Source organism: Corvus moneduloides, chromosome 27, assembly GCF_009650955.1.
Source record: "Corvus moneduloides isolate bCorMon1 chromosome 27, bCorMon1.pri, whole genome shotgun sequence".
Taxonomy (NCBI): Eukaryota; Metazoa; Chordata; class Aves; order Passeriformes; family Corvidae; genus Corvus; species Corvus moneduloides.
The window spans coordinates 2611446-2637436 of NC_045502.1; the positions used below are offsets into that span (position 1 = coordinate 2611446).

Here is a 25991-nt window from a genome sequence, read left to right on the forward strand (position 1 = left end):
GCAGTTCTGAGGGCTGCTGGACCATCCAAGTCTGGGTAGGGCTTTGTCAAAAAGTTGTGAAAAAATTCCTGTTACAGGGTGTCTGAATCATAAATGCCATTCTGTTTTCTTCTGTCTGCTGCAGTTCCATGGTCAGATCTCTGATTCTGCTGCCATTAATGGGGATAATGTAATGCAGAGCAAAGTTTGGGGTGATCATATGTGTGCAGGGCACGGCGTTTGCAGATACAACTCCGGCTGCAGTAGAATATTGAGTCTTAATCATCAAAGAATTTCTGCTAACTTTTAGTAAGAAACGGAGCTGGAGTGGTGGTGTTTGTCAGAGCAGGATTTGTTCTTGTAAACAGCTACGATGAAAACAAAACCAAAACCACTGGAGGTAGTAAATAAGTGAGTAGATTCACACCAAGGCTGTGACAGGCAGAGTTTGAAACACTTAGCCCAAAGTTTATCCCAAGCAGGGAGTTCCCCACAGGATGCTGCAGGAAAACGAAAATCACCCTCCCACCCAGAAAAGGAACAAAATGCTCACGGTGGGAGGATTGGTTCTGAGAAAGCAGGAGGGTTTTTTAACCAGGAGAGTCATGGTTTTGAATCATTTCTTACTGTCAGCTTCACCTCCCACTTCTGATTCCAGCTTCAGACGCTCCGAGGTGGGAGCAGTCATTGGTAAAACAAAACTTCTGCTGGATCCAAGCAAGGCTTTGGAGCCGATTTCCCCTCATTGTTGGATCCTTAGAGGCTCCAGAAAGGGACTGTTCTGTCTCCTGCTCTTTTTTATAACTGCTGGGAGGCCCTGATCCCTCTTTAAGGGTTTTGGGGAGTCTTTTAGTAAAAATAACTCCTGTCACTGAGAGGGAAAGATGTTCACAGGTCCCCAAGCATGGCCAGCCCAGGCAGCCACAGCCACGGGGAGCCAAACCAAACCCCGGCAGGGAATGGGAGAGGAAAAGCCCTTTAGAAAAACAATTTCACCTTTTTCCAGAGTTTTGTCCTTTTCTAAGCTCCAGCACAAACAGTGCCAAGCATAATAACTGCCCGATTATTTTTGCTCAGGTGCTCAGGAATACGAGCTCACTCAACAAGGAAAGAAAATGAGCAGGCTTTTATTTTATTAGAAAGAAATGCTCTGTTGTGTGTAAAAGACACTTCTCTCCTAATATTTTACTTGCTAATGGATAAGTACAAAGTAATTATGTAGGACAGATTAAATGGTTTCTAATGCCTCATTTCAAGAGTTATACTGAATGTTTTCCTAAGCTGTCCTCCAAATTGGTAGTCTAATTAAGCAACAAAAAATTATGCTGGCATTCACTGAATTATTGCGAAACCAGAATTCAGACTGAAACTGTTCAGTAATTTTTTTTTGGTGGAAGGTAGAGAGGAAAAAGAGGAATGGAGAAGGGAGTTATTTGGGATCTGTTATTAGAAGAATGGACTAATTGTCTAAAAATTTTTAAGTGTCCTGGCAAAGATCAGAGTTTCTGCCTTTACATTTCATGGTCTGATGCTTCCTTGTGAGTGTGATCAGTATATTTAAACCCCAAAAGCTTCAGAGCTGTGGCACGTCCTCGTAGGACACACTGAGATGTGCAAGTCTTTTAGTTCATCTGAACTAAATCCTCATCTTCTAGACAGAGATGTCAGGTTTTGGTTCTGGGTCCCCAAGAAAACCCATTTTGCCAAAATTAATGTCTGTGAAGTCGCTTAACCTTAAATCTCTGTATCGAACTGAATTTTTGGCTGTAAGGTCTCACAAGGCAAACGTTGCTGTCATTATCCTGCTAAAAATGATGCACAGTTTCCTACAGAGACACTTTGGAAGCATCTCCCGGCACTCCCAGTGCAAACCCAGCTCAGCCTGGGGCTCTGGGGGCTGTTTGAGCTCACAGCTTTCGCCAGAGCCGGAATTGTACACTTAGGCATGAAGAAACTCTGCAGAGTTAATTTTCTTGGTAGCAAAAAACACCTTTGAAAATCTTCTGGTCTTTTATGGAGCATTTTCTCCTCTCCTGCTGGTTCCTTTTAAGATGGATTTTGGGCCCAGTGGACCGTAAGTCCTGTAAAATTGCTGTTCCACAGATATTCCAGGAGATACTTCCTAACAGCTCCAAAGGAGCCTTTACAAGGGATTACATAATGATGTGGAGTCATTGAAATCTTTCTGCCTATTGGGGGAAAACTCAGTTGTGCAATGGAGTGGGGAGGGAATAGACAGGAGCTGATTTCATGGGAAAAAGTCTTTACCTGCTCCAAATCATTATAACTTAACAGTTTCTGTGTGGCTTTACACAGCTGAGAGTATTTGAGAAAACCAGGGAAAAAACCTGTAGGAAATAGTAGAAAGTTCAGCCATCACAAGGCTGTCACCATCCTCAGTTACAGCAGTGGAATTTAAGAAGGGATTTTTAAAAATCAATTTTTCAAAGCTACTGCGCACCTGCACATTGTGTTACTTCCTCTTAACCTGACTTGACTTCAGTGAGGTTAAGGTTGGTTTTTAGGAGGTTTAAATTAAAACAAAGTGAGAGTTTAAATTAGGAGGCAAAAATTAGGATAGCAAATTTCCAGTGTTTTGAGTAGAGCCCACATTCCCTCAGACTGAAAATTTCACTGTCAGTCCTGAAGCCTTAAATCAAAGCAACCCTACTTAGGCTTTAGTCAAGCAACAACTGCAGCATTTCATTTGGGAGCCTCAGAAACCACCCTTGCTGTTAGATGAGCTTGGTGAGAGGGTCTAAAAGTGGAGAAACGGAAATAATTCCTTTTATTTTTTTTTTTGTTTTAAAAAAATCAAACCATATGAAGAAACAGAATTTTACAATGGCAAAGCTCAGGATCTATTTTTCCTTACAAGTCCTGTGCAGTTTGTGCCACAGCTTGCTCAGCATCTCTCTGAGTGTCAGGGATTGCACTGATTTAATGTTTTCCAACAAGCTGCACTCCTTCCTTCCCCTAACCCATCCTGACACTGCAGGGACTGAGTCCTTATCCAGTGTCTCATCCTACAAGTTCTCCCTAACGGCAGCGCGACTCCCATTAGCCTTCCTTGATGTCTATTTACCATAGCAGCTTCTCAATTATTTAAAATGTAAACATCTGGATTAAATAAATGAAGAAAACATCCAGCAAATGTTGCAGGCACTCGAAAACTTTTCTCCGGGAATGATGGCTGCAGTAGAACTTGGGAAGGGAAAAGCAAATCCAAAATTCACTGCACACATCAGGCTCTCGGTGCACCAGGGACATGGGCAGGAAGTCCTAAAGCTGGGAACTGCCAAGAGACCTTTCTCGGTGGAGAGCACGTTGTGATGATGCATCTGGAACAGTACCTTGTTATTCAAGGCATCCAAACAGGAGGATTTTCCAATCAAGAAGCCAACTGTCAGCTGGCAATCTGTGCTCTCGTGGATGTGTGTGTGCCTGCACATAAAACATGGAGTACGTGTGCACAGAAATATGTTGGACATCTCCAAGAGATAAAGTGGGTTGGATTTTCTCCCTGAGAAGTTTTTCAAGCTCAGTTAATGTGGGTCTGTGTCCAGCTTTGTCACTGCCAGGCTCTTGACAGAGCCTCATCACTGGCTTTTGCAACCCCTCCTTCAGCACCAGCCTCGGTCCCTGGGATCTCCACAAACTGGGGAGGAATATCAGGATTTGAAGTGAGTGAAGAATGTGTTTGGAAACATCTGGAGCCCTCTCACGAGCTCATTAGTCTGGTCATAAAGCAGAGCCTTGCAGAAGTCTTCCCTTAATGGAATTTAAACCAACCCCGAACAATGCTGTGTGGGAATGACCAGCTCTGGGTGGGCTCTTGGTTACTTTGGGAGGCTGCTGGGGACTTGGGGTCTTTGTCCATCACTGGATGGAGTTGTGTGATCAGAAACTGGGTGGGGATAGAAAGTTTGGTCACTCAACTTGTCCCAAACTGCCCGCAGTGTTCAGCCTCCTGCAATTCCCCTTGAGGAGATGTAGAATCATGGAATATCCTGAGCTGGAAGGGACCCACAGGGATCCTCAATCCAGCTCCTGGCCCTGCACAGACACCCCAAAATCCCACCTGGGCGTCCCTGGCAGCGCTGTCCCAACGCTCCTGGAGCTCTGGCAGCCTCGGGGCCGTGCCCATTCCCTGGGGAGCCTGGGCAGTGCCCAGCACCCTCTGGGGGAAGAACCTTTCCCTGATATCCAACCTGACCCTCCCTGGCACAGCTCCAGCCCTTCCCTGGGTCTTGTCCCTGCTCACAGAGAGCAGAGAGAAGCTGCAGACCCCGCTGAGTCTCTCCTCAGCCTTCTCCAGCTGAACAATCCAAGTGCCCTCAGCTGCTCCTCCTGTGCCCCCTTCAGACCCTTCCCCATCCTCGTGGCCCCCTTTTGACGTTTTGAGTCCAAAGCCAGGTCTGTAACCCCCATGGGAAGAGGCCCAGGAACAGGATATTTTTGCATTTGGTGCAAAAAAAGTGCATCTGCACTTTCAGTGGGTGGAAGGTCAGGAGCTGAAATTTCCAAGTGTTAACTCAGAATCTCTCCCAGCAGCCCTGGGAATGCTCTTGGCTCCGGCCGGAGGGAAAGGCTCTGTAGCTGAACACAAAAACTTCATGAGTATACACACAGACGTGCTGGGGTGGTCAGGGGGGAAATCAAAGCTGCGACCTTCCCCACAAAGCCTGTGCTGAAGGAGCAGCTCCCTCTCCAGAATTCCGTGTCCTGCAGGAAGATTCCTGCTAAAGCTGGCTCTGAACATATGAACTCTGTTAGCTCAGGTGAGCGGCAGGCTCTGCATTGTCTGCAGCGGTGTGGGAATAGGTGTTACACATACACACCGAAATGAAAGCAATCTCATGCTTCAGGGTGTAAATTGATCACTGGAAAGGTCAGGAAGCAATTTTCCTCTGCTGTTAACATCACTGCACAACCTGGGGTGCGTGAGGGTGTGTGCACACGTGAGGGAGAGGGAAGGAGTGAAGGGAAGCAATTTCTCCTGTAGCATAAAGTATTGGCCAGGGGCAAAACAACTTCCTGCAGCCACGAGTTTCTAGCAAAGGGACTGCCCAAGTGCTTGGATTTTACCATGCTGGGATTGCTGGGTGCCCAATTTAAAGCACTTTTAAGGAGTGTGGTTTTAGTGATGTATTTCAAGAATATTTGGGCTGTTTCAGAGCTAAGACTTGGCACTTGTAGTTGGTCTTGTTGCATGAAACCTATTCTTGGAGCTTGTTCTGGTCCTTCCCACAACCTCCTGCCCTTTCCTACAACCCCACAATAAGACCATGAAAAAACCGTATCAGCTCTCTTCACTGGTATCTCACCTCTTTGCCAATTAACAGAGTTCATACCCCAAAATCCTGCTGCCTTTTTGGTCTCTGTATGTGCTACATCAGAGGGTACTGAAAAGGTTAATTAAACTTGGAGGCCAGTACCCAGGGATGAATGAATGAAATGACTGCAGTACGAGGTGGGATCGCTTGAAAGGTATTAATTTTTTTGCAGCACGTAAGGAATTTTCTTGTTCCTCATAAACACAAGATGGTGCATATGTGTCTAAAATATTAAGTCTCTGGAAAATGAGTTGATTTCTGAGGATATATGTTAAAATATAGGAAAGCGTGGGGTTCAGAGTTCAGAATTTTTCTCTTTAAAGCAAAATTGCCTCTCCATACACAGGCAGATGTGCACACACACAATCTTTATCAGGAGTTGAAACAACAAAAAAGTGAAAAATCATTTCGGCTGAGGCAGATTCCATGGCCAAAGAACTGGGAAATAGTGGGAAGCCCCGGGCACCAGAAATCTGAAAGATGTGGGTGTTGATATTTGGGGTTGGCCTCATGCTGTGGCTGCAAAATCTCTTCTTCTGACAAAACTGGAATAGCTTTAAAGAATTTCAGGGGCTTGCTCGTGTACCAGCACCGTGGCTCTGGAGATACAGATTCTATTTCTGCCTCAGCCATGTGACCTATATATCTTTGGGCCAATTCATCCATGGTTTAAAAAAGATATAAGTGCAGGCAGAAACGTGGAGGGAAAAATACAGACCTAATCCTGATGGGGTTTTTTTCTTAACTCATTACATCTTTTCTGTCTGCTGAGTTGGGATATTGGAAGGTAAGAAATGGAGATGGATGAGGCAGAGAGATGTTTCCTTTGTTCCTCTTTAACTTCCTCTGTCACCTGGTGATGTGTCCAGTGGCTATTAGGAAAACAACATCTATTGGGGCTGTCTGTAAATTGGTAACACAGAATTGTTAGAGCTGTTCCATGTTCAGTCCTTCAGTCCGTGGTGATCTCATGATACTGCTGTGCTTTGGGAGTGGACAGGATTCCAAGAGTGCCATTTTCCTGTATTTTTAATTTCAAGACAATATTTCTTCCCCCAAAGAGAGGCCTTTGTTCAACATGTGCCATTCACAAGGACCTCTCTGCTCTGAGGAGGTTCTGATAAGTTCAAGCACAGCAGAATAATTTCCTGTCTTCCTTGGGCCAGAAGGTTGTTGGGTTTGATTTTTATTTTTAAAAACGAGTGATTTCCTATGGACTGTCCAGTAGGAAATACTAGAAAGAGGCTTGGTTGGCACACGGTGCCAAGCACTTGTCCTGTTTAAGCTTTTATGTTTTCTATTTATGCACAACCCAGGTCAATTTAAACGATGTATTTATATAAAGAAGAGCATTTGTCCACATTAATAGAAAAATAACTGAAACCTCAGGCAGAAGTGTCAGATGAGGGTTACGTGCATTGTTTGGAGCAGACAAGCCACACTTCCCTCCGATAGGAATTAATTTTTTTTCTTTCTTCCTTTGTTGGGAAGCAGGAGGTCTTGTCACAGATTTTGCTTACTCACAGTTGAGGCAAACACAGGGTGATGGTGGTGCTGAATTTGAGGAGGATTGAGGGGCAGCCAAAACCAGGAGCAGTAGAGCTGAAATGCTGCATCCCAAAGTAGGTAAATAAATACAGGGATTGAGGCTCCAGACAATGTCTGTAAATATAATATTCATATTATTGTGGGCATCCTTGTTTGCAAAATATCCTGCGATGTTTTGGATCCCTCTCTTTCCCTGCATGATTATTTTAGAGAGAGATATTTTAGATCTTAAGACTGGGCTGTTTTAAGCGCACGGGTTCTCTGTGCATCAGTCTGTGGCCTCCAACCCAGCCCATTTAAACCTGCTCTGGCACGTGCCCTTCTCTGCAGCCCAGCTCTCCAACATGAAAGCAGAACCCTTCATTTTAATCATTAGAGAATGAATCCAGTGCTAATAGCACTTAATTGTTTCTCTAGAATGCTCTCAGTTGGTTTTGGCAGCCGGCGTGAAAACAATTCCAAATCCCATCAAAGGAGCTGATCCACACCCAGCATGTCCAGGGTGAGGGGTTGAGACAGCGCTGGGGTGGCATCAGAGCATCTCCTGATCCTACACGAGGTTCTGTCATCCTGCCCTGCCTCACTCCGTGATCTTGGAAGGTCCGAGGCATAAAAGCAAAAAAAAAAAAAAAAAGGAATAAAACAGACACAGAAAATCTTGGTCCATGCCCCTGAAAATAATGTGCTGACGGTCTCCTCAAGCACACACCTCTATTAATCTTGACTTTCTTGAAGCCTGCCCGCTAGTTTGAATTTGTATGCGACATCAAACATACCTTTTCACATATGTTCTTTGCAGATTTTTTTTAACAGTTACTTAGCAGTTTATAGAAGGAAGTGAATGATCTCATCAAGCTGCTTAGAAATTAAAAAAAAATCTGTGCTTATTAATTATGCAGGATTAGTCTAATTATAATTCAGCAAATTAATTAGCGACAGAAGGTGTTCTGAAACATTGGAGTACATTTGCATGTTAAATGGAGAGGCTAGTCTGTAATATATGTAAATTTATGCATGGCTTCATAGTTTAATTTAAAAATTTGCAGCTGCATATGGTATGGGAGCAGGTGAAAAGTCAGTTTTAGTTTAATGATGCTAACAAACATTGGATGCTGTCCTGTCTTAGGGAAGGAATGCGCTGAATGCACCCCTATCTGCCAATCCATAAATCTGTCATAGGAATATAATGTTACACCAATGCTCGGATTCAAGGTCATCTGTGCCTAGACCCAGAAGTACAATAGGTGCAGATCTACCCTCTGAATAGCCCTGGAGAAGGGCGGAGGCAGAACGTGCCTGGACCCCGAGCTGCTGGGATGTAAATCTGCCTCTTTAGCAAATGAATGCGCGTTTATTCCACACAAACCCAGTTTGGGGACAGATCCCTTCACAACTGACTGAGAGCTCTGAGCTGAGTGATATCTGCTCTGGCAGGTGTAAAATGGGAGCCTAACCTTGGTTCCATCCCTAACGTTCACATCAGTGCAGCTCTGTGATCTCCTGGAGTCGCTGGGAAGTTATTTCCAAGTTCTGCATTGACTGCAGGGTCGGGAGTTTTTCTGTGCCGGGCTCTGCCATCTGGCAGCGACAGTAAAAACCAGCAGAGCCAGCAGAGAGAGGCCGCTGGTGTAATTGGTGCTCACTGTTCAGCCTAGCATGGCTCAACATACTGAGGTTTTGGAGGGAGATGGGCTGGGAGGATGGAAGAGTCACAAGAGAAATGAATTGTAGGTTTCTCTCGGTATGGGAAAAAAAAAATGAGTGGGGATTGAGGTCTGTGCTCGTTTAACGCCTCTGTCAGCCTTTCTGGGATCTGCAGCGTTTGCAAAGTAGATCCTGAGATAAATTTGCACCTGTGTAGAGCTCAGAGGATGAAGTGACACCGAAAATGACTGGATTTAAGCAGGACTGAAGATCAGCCTCGAGCGTGTGTTTGGTGGCACAGCCCAGCTCCAAATCTTGCGTGTGCTGCTGAGGCTGACACGAGTGTAAAGAGCAAGACCTTGGCCATGTTTTCCAAACCCTGCTGGGTGTTACGAGTGGAGGCAATGAGCGCTGTGAAATTTGTGTCACTATTCAAAAGAACCAGTAAAACCCCGAGCGTGGACTTGCAGGAATGGGATGTGGCTGCTGCCAGGAAAAGCAACTGGCGACGGGGCAAGGCACTGAATTTTCAGTGCCTCGACTTCCCTGTCCCTGAGATGCACAAAGCTTTTCCTCCCTGCTGTCCTTTGTGCCTCCCTTCCCCAATAACAATTTCACAACGTGGCTGGGCCGTGCCCAGCACAGTTGGAGCCCACAGACAGGGTAATAAACCGGGGAATATTATCTGAAGGTCCCTTTCAACAGCCCGTCAGCCCAATCCTCTCCTCTATTACCTCCCTGCCTATTGACTTTTGATTATGCTCTGGCATTTGGGCCCATGCCAAATGGCATGAATAATATGGATCTTACAGGATAAATAAGCTTTTAGCCATTGTCTTGGAAGTTACTGGAAAGTTTTGGTGTGGGAGGAAAGGGGAAAGCCCAAAGGATAAAGGGGAAACTGCTCAAATTGCAAAGAGTCCTCCAAAGACTTTTTGGAGAACAATTGCAATTACAAACACGCTGTTAGTGTTGTGTTTCATTTTCAATTCGAGCCCATAGAGTTCAATTATTATTTTCATTAATGGTGTCAGGTTTTCATCAGAGTGCACAAACAAGGAGGTTTTCCTTGGAGATTCTGGATTTTTTCCCCTTAGCAAATGTGGCCATGGCAAATAAGTACATTCAGCACTGAGAAATGACTGCCTGGGTACCCGGCAGGGCACTCTGCCCCAGCCCGTGTTTCTTGAAAATGGGATCATTTTGCAACAGAAGAAGCATTTATTTACCCCAAAGAGTGTGAATTGCAGTTGTGGGGGTGCGTCCCTGCTCAGAACGAGGGGGACACAGTCTGCTTCAGGGATGAAAACTGCAAAATGTACAGAAAATCTGCAGAAAATAAATATCAAGTTTCCTGACATGTTTGGAGGTTGGGGGACACATTGCAGGTTTATATTTGGTTATTATTGGTTTGAAACGAAGATTTTTTTTTAAAAAACCAAAACCACTAGATAAAGGGTGGAGAGAAATATGATGTTCCAGGCTGCAGAGAGAGGGGATATTTGACTAGGAATTGTTCTGCGGCTGGGAGTTGGACATGGATTAAGTTCAACCATTGCTGTGGACTTGTGTGCAATGTTCTCTCTTGATCCATCTGAAATACAGGATATTTTCACCCCATGTCTTCTTTAATCCATTGTAACAGAGTGTTATCTACCTGAGTGTGAGCAGGACCTCTTGGCATGGCAAAAAAAATATAATTAGAGGCAGTTTTAGGATGGGTTCTGCCAGGCTGTAATTTTAAGGTTGATTTCTAAGTTGGTCAGATCTCTTGGGCTCCCTTAGCTGATTTCCTAACCCTGTTTTTGTTGCTTTTTCACATCTATCTCCAGCATTGGCTTTTTTGAACTCAGGGCCAGAGGAAATCAGTCACTTCTGCCTTCCCCCAGGTGGCATTTCAGGGATTAGGCCCTAAATAATGTTCCCACACCAAAACTTAAACTTTAAACCTAAAATCTAAATTGGAGTGAGTGAGAAATTACTTGGAATTAAGGCAGGAGGACGGAGAAGTGTTTGCCCCATCAGGAAATGAGGGTTTGGTTGGGGGTAGGAATAACAGGCATAATGTTAATCTGCTTTTTGATTGGTTTGTTTGTGTTTGGTTGGTTAGTTTGGGCTTTTTGTGTGTGTGTTTTCAGTTGGTTATTGGTTGGTTGGTTGGTTGGTTGTTTTTTTGTGCAACTGGAGTCTTTCTATTGAAAAAACCCCGAGTGACAAATGAGCAGCCAACTCCTGCTCTCCTGGCCTAGGCTTGGGATCTCAGCATCTGACTCCTGCTCCCTTCTCTCCCAGCGAATCTCTGACAGACTCAGAAAAGTCTCCTGACCTACATATGTTGGTTTTCACGTTTGTTAAACTGGGTTCACACTTTATGCACAGGAGTTTTGCGAAGATTAATTAGCTGCTGTTTGTGGAGTATCATATAAATACTCAGGCTCACTGCAATAACCCCGCTCATTTCTCACGCAGTGGAAGGTGTGTGTTCATTTAACGTGCCTCTGTGCACTGCCTGATCCCACACTGGCTGTAACTGCTGCAAAAAAATGGGAAATTCTCTCATCGGCTCCCTAATAATACACCCTGACATAATAGATCGAAATTACTCCAGAGATAAATATTCCGATTATAAAGAAGCCTTCTTCTGTGATATTCATTAAAATCAGGATGGTGATATCAAATAAATGCAATTAATTGGTTTGAAACAGCGACCTTCAAGTCTGGCCCTTTGAAAGGAAGGAATCTTGAAGTGGGGCACTGGGTAGGGTTCCTTGTCACATTTATCTCAGAGCTGGCCATGCCAAGACACACACGGGTGACCTGAGGGGAGGATGGGACACCCTGATGCAGAATTCCCTTGCTCTGACGGAGTTGGAGTCAGGCCCTCACTGCAATAACACTTTTGCAGTTCACAGTATATTTAAATTTAATATTGTTTAACTGATTCTCATAATAACAACTTCTCGTTTTTTCCTTTGTTCCCTTTGTGACTTTTTGGAAGCACTGAATTGTTTAAGCAGAATTGCACCGTATCTTTATATTTTCATTAGATTTTGGTATCGCAGGATTTGCTGGTAAGCGTAATCACAATTATCCTAGATGGTAGGCGTGTTCTCATGCCAAAAATGTCTGAGGCCATAACTCCAAATTCCACAGCAACTCAAAAAAGCCGGAATTATCTCAGTATTTGCTTTACAAAGGATAGTTTTTAGGTGTATCCAGAATTTTTAGGTGTATCCAGAGGCTGTTCCTAACATACAGCCAATGTTGGACCTCTTGATTCGGTACCTTTAAAGAAGCACAAAAGCTGGATGTGGTTTAAAAAATTATTCATGGGTTTATTTATTTCTTTAAACGACACCTCCTGCTGCACGTGGGACTGAGCTTTAGAGCTTCTGCCTAGTCCTGCCAAAGTCACCAGGAAGATTTTTCTGACTCCAAGAGGATTTGATTAAGGTCAATTTGATTCTTCTCACTCATCTGAGGTGGATAAACATCCTCAGAGGTGTGGAACACAGGTTCCAGTTCTAGCCAGGTACAGAACCTGATAATTTGGGCATAGACCAGCAAGATGGGAGTGTGGGTCAGAAGCTGCTTTGGAAACAGTTAAACTGATGCAAGACCTGGCTTAATTTGCCCTCACCCTTTCTCCACGTCCATGGGAGCCCTCTGCATCCCTCAGCTGTGTCAGGAGTTCTCCTGGTGCTTCCCCACCAAGGATTGCTCAAGGTATTGCCAAAAAATAGTTGAGATAACACAGCTGACTTTGTACTGAAGTGGAAAAGGGGCACTTAAATGATTCATCAGCTGAACTCCTGGGCTTGGTGGGAACTCCCAGCAGGAGGAGAACTTCTAAAATAGCTCTAAAAAGAGGGAGACAGATTCAAGGTGGTGTTCTGGAGACCTCTCAAGTGCATCCACCTGCACCCAGTGAGGTCAGCGATGGAGAGAGGCAACAGGAACAGAAGTCTATACTCATAATCAATTTTGTGTCTGTACATTAAGTCAAGCAGTTTTTCTTCAGCAATGCCAGAGTTCTCAGGGGTATTTACTGAAATTTGTTTAGGTTTTCCCCCAGCACCCCGAAATATTGAGAGGATAGGCCAAGGTTCCTCTGCTTGGCTGGAGCCAGAGTCACCTGCTAAACTCCCACCTAATTCTGCCCTTAGCAAGGCCAAAGATGGGCCAAGAAGCACCAAAATCAGCTAATTTTATATAATTCTGTTTTGTTAAAATTATTATTATTATTGATGTATATATAGGTTAAGGCCAAAAACTGGATAAAGCGTCTTTTTAAAAGAAATTAATAAAATCTTTCTGCAATTCTCCTGTTACCCCTAAATCAGCTTCATTTAGTGCTAAACCTTCCCTCCTCGTTGCTCCCCCCAAGTCATTTTTATTCTAATGCTGCAATAAATATTAATGCCTTTCCCAGATACAACCACTTAAATATATATATAGATATACCTATATATATACACACACATCTATATATACACATATATATGTATGTATGTACGTATATATATATAACAACCTATCCAATACTTCCTGCAGGTGCCCAGTTGCAGCTCAAATTTGACTGGAGGAACTCTGAAAAGGAGAAAAAGAGAGATGTGGTTCAACTGGAGAAAAAAAGATAAAAATCCCTGTGTGCGCAGCTAAATGAAATTAAATTGAAATTTTGGGGTGATAGGAGGGGAATTGTCCTAGTGCAGCATATCCAGCCATCTCCAACAAACATCTTAGCAAAACAAGTAGGAATTCTGCCACAATGTTGAAGTACTAAACCCAAACCCAGCACTTTCAGAAGTGAGCGAGGCGATTTTGTGATGTCTTAAAGCAGCAAAATTCTCAGCATTTTGAGCAGCCCAGCACTTCCAGAAAGTCAAGGCACCTCTAAGACACCTCAGTGGGATCCCCCAAACTTCTGGGGTTAAATATCCAGGCTGGGGCATCCCAGGCTCGGTGGGTCTGGATGTGTTTGGTGCAGAGCAGTCGGGGAGGACTGGGAATGTTCAGCTCTGCGGCAGCTCAGGGAGAGGGGGAGTTTTGTTTTCTGTGGTTTTTTAATGGACATTGCACCCCTTGGCACGATTCAGCCTGGATTTAATTGGAATCCAGCTTCATTGTCACGTGTGCTGTTGGTTTGTGTTTGCTGGGGCTCTGAACCCTGATTTTCTGCAGGCATTTAGCAGAAAAAGGGGATTTTAGTTCCTTGCCACGCAGAGTTGCGGAGTTTGCTCGTGGATGCTGTTACATGGACATTTGGAATTTCTGCCTCTCTGTAGCTGCCTTTTGGGGTTGTGTCACCCACAATCCCCCAGGATCTGTGCTCTTCCCAAAATCAGCCCAGCTGACACAGCAAGTTCTCTCCCAGCCGCCTTTCCCGCTCATTTTCCTCATTCTTTAGTTCATATTGATCATTTTTCTCATCTCAATCAAAAGGGATGCAAGCATTAAAAAAATTAAAACAGAAGCTGGTCATTTTCCTGCTTAATTTGTTTTATTTTTCCTTAGAAGTAACAAGTTGTGGATTTTTTTTTTTGCAGTTTTCCTGCAGAATAATCAGGCAGCCGCTCATTGATTTTCATGTAAAAGTTCCTTGCCTTGGTTCATTTTATAGTTTGGTTCCATTCTGGAGTTTTCCTTTGCACAGGCACATCTCCTGTAAGCTGTTTACATATCTGCAAATATTCTTTTTTATAACTATAAGAAGAGGGAAAGATAAAAAGAAGTGTTTGTGAGTAGCATTTGTGCCTCAAATTCTCCTGTGAATGTCTGAAGGTGCCGGCGTGCAGGGGATGTTTCCTTCTGAAAACATTTTTAGGGATAAAATCTCACCAAATCATTTGTATAAAAGTGGTCACAGATTTTAGCATGGACTCGACAGGACTTATTTAATAAAATATATTCAGTGCTGCTCCCAAGGCATGAAATTGTGTAGGATTTTTAGTTTGGAAGGCATGGGGTGCCCAGGGCCCTGCTGGCAGAAGTTGCTCTCTGAGAGCTGAGCACTGACACCTCTTTCCTGCTGAACCTCAGTGTCCTGGTGAAGTGAGATCTGAAATGAGAAGGAAAAAGGGAGAAAATAACACTCTCATCCCGAGAAAATAAATATTTTAAAAATATCTAAGGCATTTGTGAGAGATTTAAGGAAATATTAATTAAAAAACAGGACATTTTAATTACAAAAGAGTCCCTGGCAGGGAGGATTTTAGTGGTTTTATATGGCACAATCTGGGTCTTTTTTGTGGGTGAGGGTTTCAGAGGGGTTTTGTTTTTTCAAGCAACACACGAAAGGATCCAACCCGTGGCTTTTTCTTTGTATTTTGGGGCAGATGGAAGAGAAATCTCGTGGTGGGAGTGGTGCAGAGAAAGTGGCACTAACAAGGGAGAGCGGATTTCTGTGTTATTGTCTTGTGCTGGGGCTGGTTTGGAGGGTGTTGTTGGTAAACCCAGGAAATATCCATCTTTCTCCTTTAAAGTTCTAATTCAAGGCATGAATGTGTGAGTTCTGAAGGGACTTAGGGACTGCGGTAAAAAATCGTTGTCATAGTAACAGAAAGGGAAATAGGCCTGGCTCACCTGGGACTTTAACTTACTGCAAAAGCAGATTTTTTTTTTTTTTTTTTTTTAAGGAAAGCACTCAGCAAGAGAAATAAATAAATAACTTGTTCTTTGTATTCGAAATCAATTCTTCAACTATTTATTTTTCCTTGTATCCAACTCTCTTTCCTTCTAAATCTATCTCGAAGTCTTTGATTTATTTTTTTAATTATAATTGTTGCGGTTAAACCCATCTTGTCTGACAAATAGAAACGGAAAGAATCACAGAGAATATTTTCACTTGCAACAGAGGATGCCAAAAATTTTCTTGCTTATGCCTTAATTTTGAAGACTTGCTTGTTTTGCTTTTAAGCCAGCAACTGTGGCTTTTCACACAGTTTCTTTACCTCTGAAATTCCCAGATTTAATCAGAAAACAAAGGGGTGAATCCTCTCCTCCGTGGACGTGAGACAAAATTTGGTGGGAAAGCTTAGAGAAAAATTCCTGCTTAATATTTCTAAACTCTAAAATCTCCATGCAGTGTTGGGTGAGTCACCCCAACAGGCTGGAGATTCCACTTGGGTGCATGACAAGCTAAACTCTACAGAATAATAAACCATATGAAGATGGGTGTATGTGACAGGGCAAAAATAATTGGCACGAGAACTTTGTGGGATGTTAATGGGTTTATCTGCTCGGACAGCGTGAGCTGTCATGTTTCACTTGAGCTCGTGTTTTCCTTATCCTCCCTCAAAATCTAGGTAGGAATAATCTGGGCTCTTGGCAGTTCTGCTCCTCTGCTTTAGCGACTGGAATCTTCATCAGGAAAAACATCATCAGGATGAAACCTCATCAGATTCTTCTCCGAGCTCTGTTTGCTCCCGGGTTTTTAATACATTCCGAGTCATTCCGAGGCTTATCTGCCTCGGAGTTGCCCTGTTGGTTTTGTGGTTTCCACAATACCATTATCTTCCCATATTGTTTCAATGAAAATCCCTCCAGACAGCCAAAGAAAGACCTTGAATGTGAGGGAGAGATAAAGGAAGAGACTAAAATTGTGTGGTCAAACCTGCAGAAGGAGTGGGTGCAGATCAGAGGAGTTATGTTCACTTACATCACGGTGAATTTCAGTCACACTGGTTATAGTTTACCTGTTGGTTTTTGTAAATTCTCTTTATCAGAGTTTGGTTTGTTTGTGTTTTGATAAGTTCTTGCAGTCCTGTAAGATCTGCCATCACGCAAATCACTTCATGAAGATTTTAAACAAGAATATAACAACACCTTTTGCTGTGGTTAATAGAAGTGACGTGGCTCTTTATCTTTCCAGATTCTTCCTCAAATTTTTTCTCAAGTGCAATCAGAATTGCTTGAAAACAGCAGGAAACCCAAGAGATATGAGACGGTTCCAGGTAGGTCTTATAAGGCTCAGCATTGAGCTGTCTGCCTCTGTTCTTCTTTCCTTTCCCCTCTCCTCTCTCCTACATTGCTCCTAACAAACATGATGACAGTCTATGATAAGCTATATCAGACAGTGTTAAACTTTTTCTCCATTTGTTGTGTTTAAACCTTTTTTTTCCCCCTTTTTTTTTTTTCCTTCCCTTCCTTCTTTTTCCACCCTGAATCCCCAGGGGGAAGTGCTGTACTGTACCAACCAGCAGTGGATATTTGATTTGACACCCTCGGGCAAAGCACTCGCACGTACAGCTGCCCACAGCAGGGATCGTGCTTGTGATATTTAGATGCCTCAGAATTTTTCAAAGTAGCTCTGTACGTGCTACACAAGCAACCTCCTCATTTCCTACCCCTTTCCCTGGTTTGTTTTTTTTTTTTTTTTTTTGCTTTCTAACACTCTCACACCCTCCCTTCAGCTTCTTTGGAAAAAAACCCCAACAAACCAAGAAGCCAAAATAGTGATGGTCACTTTAAGATCTCACAGCAAAAGCAACAAGCCCCGTGGGACCATGACCCAGCTGCTTTGCAGTGAAATCTGCCACTGGTTCCATCAGCCACGAGGCTGATGGATTGTGAATTCCAGCTCTCAGAAGCACCGGAGGAGGTGGAGTGTGGCAGTGGGGAGAGGAGAGGCAGCACGGCTCTCATGCCCTCACCTTTTAGGCAGCTCTGTTTAATAAATGAGAGGGTTTCACCTGTAGCTCAGCCCCCGTGAAAGTGCCAAGAGAATGGCCCAGCTCTGACAGCCTGGATGTGCTGTCAGGTCACCTGGGAAGGGTGAGGAAAGTGGGGCTGAAACTGATTCTGGGACAAGGTTGAGCCCCAGGGATAAAATCAGGTGGTGGGGCTGTACCCCACAGTTTCTGGGTGACCTTTGATCAGCCGTTTTCCCTCTCGTTTCGTCTCTACTTCCAAATGGGGTTGCTCACCTTGGTGAAACTCTGTGGTCCTGATCCAGGAGAGCCTTGGAGCAAGTCCACGAATCCTTTGCCAGCCAGAACCTCCAAAATTCACTGATGGAACCCAGTACCACCCTTGTTCTTGTTATTATTTTGCCCTCACTGTCTCACATCCCTGACAAAAATCGGATTTTACCTCACTGAAGGATGTGTGGTTTTTCTGTAGATCTTTGGCATGGGAAGGTGACATCCTTAGGTTTGGCACTTGATGCTTCATTGCTTCATTGCTTCATGATTTGTGTTCACTTGCATCAGTTTCCTCGTTTATAAATGGAGTTAAAACTCCACAGGAGTTTACAGAGTTGCTTAAGACTTTCCATCAAAACGTGTTCTCATAGAAAAAGTGATTTTTATTTTTCATCTGCTTCTGCTAGCAATGAAAAATTTAATAATTAAAAAAAAAAAGGTTTCAACTTTTACGAGAAATCCTGCAAAACAAAAGCGTCTGAAAGCTCAGAAAAAATTAAAGAGATGCAGGCAAAAAATAATAAAAAAAAAGATTTATTGCTTTTTGTTTGGAGCACAAAGAAATTTAAAGAAAAATTCCTGACCAACCTAATTTTTTTCACCAGTAGTTTAAAGAGACTGCAGTGACTTCTTCATTCTGTGTTTTTTAGAGATGATAAGACATGAGGAAAAAAGTGGTGCTCATTGTTAGGAAATTTATACTGAAGGTTTTTTTCAAGTGGCAATTTCCATACAGAAAAAACAGCAATTAGTTATCATCTGCCAAGAATACTAAAAAATCTGGAAAGCAAAAGAAAACCTCTTTTACAGCATGTAAACAGATCTTGTTGGCTCTTGGAGCCAGCAAGAAGAGCTGATTGTGGAATGTCAGGAAACATAAATAGTCTTTTTTTTTTTTTTTTTTTTTTTTTTTTGGGTTTTGTTCTGAGTTTGTAAAAAATCGTGCTCAGGGCTCTCCTGATTAACACCTGGGGACCTGAGGCACTGCCATAATACACAGAATATTGGTTGCAGCTGCCAAAAGAGAAATTCTGGACCCAAACACACCAGAATACTGAAGAAATTCAGCTCTGATTTCAAACCCATGCTGGCTACTCCCCAAAAATCCTCAAGTCCTTGATTTCCCTCAGCTGCTGAGCTGCAGGAGGAGTTTGGATCTAATTTTTCAGGGGGGGCCAGAAATCTCTCAGTGGTCTCAGCATTATTCTTGGTGTCACCTCACCCAAATGGGGATGTGACAGAGCTCAACAACCTCAGATGTGCAGGGAAACCTTAAACAGGGAAACTGAACCAAATCCTGCAGGACCACGTGGATGGGGATGGAATTCCTTCACTCCTCAGCCCATCCACCTGGCAGCTCTCCTGTACGGGAGACAGCCTGGCCTTGCTTTTGATCTCTGTACCAAACCCAGCACTTGATTGAGGAGAATGAGCTGGGATGGACTCCTCAGCTGGGTTTTCTGCCTCGGAACATGCCAAGCTGGGAAAACAGAGCCAAGTGAAACTCCAGGGTTCTGTTTCTCAGGGATAACTTCAACTCCTCCTGCTCTTTCAGTCCACAGGAGTTCGCCCCCTTTGAGTCTTGGTGTGAGAATTCAGTTCAAGCCTCAAAATTAAGCAAGATCAGGCTTTAAAGCCACTGAGTTTAGTTTACTTTTCATCAATCCCCCAAAAATGTCAACCTTTACTCAGAGTTACAGAACTGAAACCTTTGAGACAAATTGCAGAATTCTTGAGGCTTTGAGTGAGAGCAGGATCTTCATTCAGGCTCCTTCAAAGCTGGACACGTGGGTTGCTGAGCTTTGCTCTGGGCTGCAGAGGTCAGTGTGGATAAAAAAAGATACAAAAAGTGGCTCAAATTGCTAAAATTTGACACTTTGGGAATAACAAAGCTCTGTGTTCCAAAGCAAATTAGCCATGATGAACAGTAAGGACAATAGGCAAAGACAGCTTGTTTTCTGTCTGCCTGCTGGTTTCTGAGGATAGCATCGTTACTTCCCTGAACATAACCAAAGTCAGGAGTGCTCTTGAACATTCCAGTGGCTTCTGGACCCTTCTTTTATTTTTGGTTGATTTTTCTTTGTGTTTGTTGAGTTTTCTGTTTTAAAATTTTGATGAATTCTTTTTGCCTGCTGCTTGTTGGACATGGTCTGTCAGCAACTCTGAAAGTCAAAAGTGGGGAAAAAAATTACTTTAAAATGTAAGTGGTCTGTTTGCACACTGTGGAAGTGTTAATTTCTATTTTAATTGTTAAGATATTGGCCAGGCACAGTGCTGACTGGGCAGAGTTGTTTGTTAGGTTTGAAGGGACAGTTGTGCATCCTGCCAGTGCAGGAACCTGTGAGCAGAGTAAAAACAGGGTCCAAAACCACAGTGTAGCAGGGTGGTTTATTCATTTCATGATTTAATTCGTTATGTTCCAGTCTTGGGCCATATCTAAAACCTCTGCTGTTTTTTCCCCAGTAAATTATTTGTACAGCTGTTGTTATTAAGTCCCTCCTTTTCCAGACATTTCCAAGCACTTCACTTTCCCTGTGCAAACAGAATTCTGCAGCAATGCTCATCCAAATGTGTTTGAATTCCTACTTGTGTTCCTCTGCAGAACCAAATATTTTCATTTTCAATGGAGTAGTGCTTGTCAAACCTCCAGGAAACATCAAGATACTCCTTTTGTTCTGTGGTTATTAAACAAAACAGCAGAGAGAATCCTTCTATAAAAGTTCTCATTTAAATCACTACTGAAACCTGGGCCTGAAAGGGTCTCCTCAAACACAATTTTTGCTCTTTAATGGAGCCTGAATGAAGGCCCAGACCTGAGGCTTTGTTGTTGGGACACAAATACAAGTAAGAGACATGGAAATAGCGCCCTACAATGCATCCTGTTGGGTCTTCCAGCTCGGAGGGGTGGTTACTCATGGCTGGAAAAGTGTCAAGTTAATGCTTCTGATTAGAGATGGGTGTGAAGCTGCACAGTTTGGGCTTGGTTTGGCTCAGCCCCGAAGTTCCAAGGCACTGGGATCCAGTGTCCAAGCCTGGCCTCAGCCTTGCTTCCAGATCCATGACAAGATTTAGATATTTGATACTATACTGGTAATATATTAAGGTAAATTAAATGTTAGGTTTCACTTGTATCATTAAAAAAGGGGGGGTGGGGAGAGAAAAGGGAGGAAAGGTTACATTAACACTGCATTGTAAATTTAATGCAGCTCCAGATGCCTGAAGAGTTGTGGTTTTTTATTATAATTCTTCTGTTTGGAGAGCAACACCAGCTGCTTTGTGATCACGTTGACTATTTGAAATTTCCTTTGATATTAAGTACAGCTTCAAAAACACAGTGACAATCTCTTGCCTATGTTTTTTAACCAAATGCAATGATTTTGTGCTGTTGAAAACCACGTTTTACCTCAGAAGTTAAGGAATGTGTGATCATTATTTTAGTGGGGATTTTTCCCCTGTAGTAACGTGATTTTATTGTGAATCATGTCTTCAGTGTCTGTCAGTGGCTAAAGCAGGGAAAGAGAATCTTTCTAGAACTGAAAGAAAGGGAATATTTCTAGGACTAAGGGAAAATGTCATGGTTACTTGGTGGCTGCCCAAAAGCCACAGAGATGGAGTAATATGTCCTTGTGAATTTAACTGAAGCAAATATTGTTTATTTATCAATTAAAGTGTTTTCAAATAAAGCTGATGGGTGGAAAACTGGGACAAAAAGCATCCTAGAATTGCCTATTCAAACACAGGGTTTGAGTTCAGCTCCTCTGCTCATTGAGTTTACAGAGGTATTGTTAGGCAGGGCTGTGTTCTCAGTGAGGGGCTCTCCCAGGAATGGAACTTAAAATAAAAAAATAAAATAAAACCGATGCCCTTCATTTAATGAGGAATTCTCCTGCAGAACTTGATTGAAGCCCAATGATACTTTAATGGTAACGACCGGTGTGTAAAGGGGGACAATAATTCTGTGGAATTAAGATGAGGCTCTTCAGCTGAAATGCTTCAGCTGAGACCTGGTGCTCACACATTAGGCTCCTGCTGATTGGGAATTCTGCTTCCTCCAGGAGCACAGTGATTAAACAGGTCCTGCAGTGGCAGGGAGGGGTATGAGGCAGCAGAAATTGGTACTAACAGTGGTCAGCTTTGAACCAATGTCCTTTTTTAGGAGCAAAAAGAGAAAGGTCAGTAATTGCCCTCTGTTTTCAGCAGAAAACATGACATGGAATGTTTCCTGGCAGGTACCCCCCCTCCTCTAGATGCTCTAGGGAGGAAGAGAAAGGAAAAATAACAAGGTGCATCCCTGGGGAGGTTTCCTTCCTGACCTCGGAGTGGTTGGATCAGTTCATCATCAGGCACGTGAGCAAAGCTGGCTAGGGCTGGGAATTCACCCAGCTCGCTCTAATCCAGAGCTCTGAGGGGTCTGTGTCACTCAGGGAAATGGAAAATGATTAAGAGGGGTGGGATGATATTGGGAGTTAGGAACGTAGGCTGTAGGAAGCAAAAAGGATAGCGAGGATAAAACACAACTGCTCTAAACTGAAATCCTGCTCAGGCTGATGGAGAAGGAATGGACCAGAGAACCCCGTGGTCAGGCTGGGATATGGATAGGGATCACTGAACTGCTGTTAGAGGTGAATACTACATGGAATAATCATTATGGGGGACTAATTTCCCAGGTATGGATTGCAAAACAAATGCAGCTGGTGTCAGCAGAGCCTGGGCCTGTTAGTAGGGGGGCAGATTTCTTCATCAGGTACTGACTGACCCAACAAAAGGTGATGTTATTTTAGATTCTGTGTGAGTAAGGGAAGGACTGACTCAATTGCAAGAGAAAAAGTGCTCAAGGAGCTTAATGTGCTCAGATCTGAAGGCCAAAAATCCATGGGGAAAGAGAGTTCCCAGAGTGATGTCTCATCCATTAAAAACAAACCACAGATGAGATCCACTCTGTCTCACACTGTCAGCAGAAAGGAGGGGGATTTGTGCATTGTGCCCCTCTGATTTCTTGTTTGGGTACAACACACTGGATTAACTAAAGTCAAAAGGGACCAAAATGACACTGGAACAGGTGCAGGAATGGGCCATTAAGGGGACAGGGGCTAGACAAGAGCTTGGCTCAAATACTTGCCCTGAGGAGGGATGGAACTGCTCCCTGGAATTACCCTCAGGTAGGTCAGGAAGGCAAATAATAATTTTAAAGCTAATGTTAAGTATAAACTGACTAGGAATGAATTTAGGCTGTAAGCCACAAATTCCCTCACCATCAGCCTTTAAAACAAGATGAGTGTCAAAGGCAGAAGGTGGAAATGGTTGAAAATGATTTTGTGAAAGCAGCTGCATGGTTTGGCTGTGGATAATAGCAGGAGACAAGGTGCCAGTGACCCAGGAGTGGTGTCCAAGCCCTGTGTCCCAAGAACTTTCCGAGACCCTGGAGTGAAGGCCAAGTACCCTGTTTGCTCTGTCAGCCCCCGGTTTGCAGGCTCAGGGTCTCAGGGAGGATTTCCCAAGGAATTCCATGGAAGTTTTGAGCAGAGTGAGGCTGCTGACATTTTTTTCACATTATTTAATTTATTCCTAATCCAACTCTGAAGCAAACCCATCATATCCAGGCTCTCCTCCTGTGTTACTCCCTCAACCAAAATTCCTGTTGACATCAATGGGAGCCCTGTCCAAGTTCAGGCAGCAGGATGAGGCCTGACATCTTTTCTTCCACTCAGCTGGAAAATTATTATTATTATTATTATTAATAATAATAATAATAATAATAATTTTTTAAAATCCTCATAGTAGGTTTTTTTTTTTTTTTGAAAAGTTGAAATAACATGGTGCTGTGACTAGAGAGTTATAAGGGAAAGTGCATCAGGAATGCAATATTGTTTCCAGATGTACAATGTCATAAAGAATTTTTTCCACACTTGGAATGGTAACAGGAATTTTTTGAGAGAGATCATTTACACAGTGATGAGATATGTTACATGTAAGTAAATGCCTGTATGCCTGGAATGTTTGTACCATATGTCTAAATAGGTGTCTGTGACTGATACAGATTTTATATCTGGGGATGTGAATGGATTTGCATATCTGTGATTTGAAGAGCAGCACACTTTAGAATATAAAAATACTGATATAACAGAGGAGGGGGAGGGAAATTTGTAGTACCCAGGTGAAGGTTTATAAAGAAACACAACCCCCTGAGCTGTGCAGGGAGGTGAAGGAGGGGCAGTGCAGCTCAGAGAAGCCAAGTTTAATGTGCTAAAGACACTTTGTCTGGATGTCACAGGAGGTGAACCCTCCCCGTGGGTTCTGAGCGGGGATTGCATTACAGAAATCCACCTGGGAAACAAAAATAATGTGGAGATACAGCTCCAGCACTTCTCCAGGACTGCTGGGGAATCACTGGTTTATGGCTGTGGCCTCTCAGCTGATAACAAGACCTTTGCAGATTGGCAGGGAGAACCTCAAGGACTGTGAAAACACAGCTTAGAATCCTGTAATTCCCTCAGTGCTCTGAGGGAGATGAGATCTGTGTTTGGAAGGATGAAGGAATAACACATTGCCCTCTCTCTTTCTTTCTTGCTGTCCTCTGAAACCCCAGCAGAGGTGACAGTTTGGTCCAGCTGTTGGGTGGCACAAAATCTTTAGGTTTTATGCTGTCTGTGCCCAAATTTGGCCCTCAATTACCAGAATCCATGACCTACCTGACCTATTTTGTTCTCAGATCATTCCCTTTGGATTAAACTTTGCATTAACAAACGGTTTTAGGTAAAAGATCATCCATTGAGAATAGGCAAAGAAGCCAAACCATCATACACAAGAAGTGGTGCCATCAGGGCAGGAAAAGAAAAACTCACCAGAGCCATTTGCCAGTGCTGTGGGCAAAAGTGAGAATTTAAATCTCCAGGGAAGTTTGCACATCACCTTTCATCAGCACTAAATACAGGGGTATTTTAAAAAGGGCTTGGACTGGTTTACGACGTTGGGAGAACAAGTGTTGTTGATAAATACGTATTCAGGAGGGTATTGGCAAAAATGCATAGAAATGGTTAACAAGGTAATGGTAAGAAACGTTGACCTTGATTTGTTTAGCTAAGATGTAAAGATTTTTGAAGGTCAAAGGTGTTCTTGTGTAGTGTTTTGGAGTCTAACTGTGTCTGACCCTCTAACATTAAGCTGCTGTGGCCTGCAGTTTTGAAGAGTGAAGCAAACCAGGGGGAAAGAGGGAAGGGGGAGAGAACAGGAAATGGAGTGAGGTGTTTCAGGAAGTTGTCAGGAGTTGACTGATTGATTCCAGATGGAAAGGGTCACCCTTCGTGACCCAGGAAATACTCACTGGGGGAAAGCAGTTGGCTTGTGAAAGGGACGGGCCTGGGAGTTAGAGACCATGGTGGAATGCACATTCCTCCTCCTTTTATCCATAAAACATTGGTTTTTAATCTCCAGTATAAAACAATTGTATTGTGACCTCCATCAGGCAAGAGGGAATGGCTGGGGCAAAGGAAGGAAGTTCAGTCATTTTGATGCCATGATCTCCATGTGTCCTTTCTCCACACGCAGATGAGGAGTTGGGTGGTGGTGGTGTAGCAATGACAAAGGTCTCTGCTGAATTTCAGGTTACAGCAAAAAAGGTCCCAAATTTTGAGAAGGTTCTGCTCCAGATCTGAACTTTGCATCTCATCTTGTCCCCGAGAATTCTGTGTTTATTCAGCCTGGGTCCCAGCCGGTGACAGGCCAAGTGGCTCTGGCCCTCCTGCCATGGATGGGAGAGTTGGATAAAAACAGAACCACATGTGGAGAGAGGTCCAGAAGTGCATCTTCCATTCCTGCTGGCTCGGGGAGCAGAGGATGCTCAGCACGTGTCTTCTGGGCTGGTTCCTGCCGTTACTCTGCTGTTGCTGTGGGGGTCTCTACATCCCCTGCCAAAGAGTGGCTCTTGTGTTGTGCACAACTCAAACGGTGATTCCAACACTGATCTCTGCTCTGGGACCAGGGACAGGACCCAGGGAACAGCTGGAGCTGTGCCAGGGAGGGTTAGGCTGGATATCAGGGAAAAGTTGGATACCAGGGAAAGGTTCTTCCCCCAGAGGGTGCTGGGCACTGCCCGGGCTCCCCAGGGAATGGGCACAGCCCCGAGGCTGCCAGAGCTCCAGGAGCGTTGGGACAGCGCTGCCAGGCACAGGGTGGGATTTTGAGGTTTCTATGTAGGGCCAGGAGCTGGACTGGATGATCCCAGTGGGTCCCTTTCCACTCAGGATCTTCCATGATTCTGTTCTATGTGAGAACACTCGAAGCCTGCCTCTCTTCTCTCTTCCTGGGAGCACGTGGGTGTGTATTTATCCCACTCGTGTAAGTGAGCTCAGAGATGTCTCTATTCCATAGTGTAACTGTATATACAAGACACTTTTTATTTACATTTGGTTGCAATTTAAACACTTGTCGTAAATATTTCAGACACTGGAATAATTCAGGCCTATTCCCCTGTTGCCACAGTGTGCTCTGGGCTGGCCAGTGAGAGATTAAAATTTATTTCCATTGTTTAAGGGAAAATAATGAAGTGCATCTGAGTGGGCTC

The 25991-nt window shown here is 43.6% G+C and overlaps 1 protein-coding gene across 2 annotated transcripts in view; it reads left to right on the plus strand.

Annotated features, from left to right (window-relative positions):
• The window catches only part of EBF2 (EBF transcription factor 2), a 125912-nt gene that overhangs the window by 76510 nt on the left and 23411 nt on the right, over positions 1–25991 (plus strand). For both annotated transcript variants that reach the window (XM_032092149.1, XM_032092151.1), the window contains exon 7: positions 16381–16462. In XM_032092149.1, coding sequence (XP_031948040.1) covers positions 16381–16462 — 82 coding nt within the window. The remainder of the gene's footprint in view (positions 1–16380; positions 16463–25991) is intronic.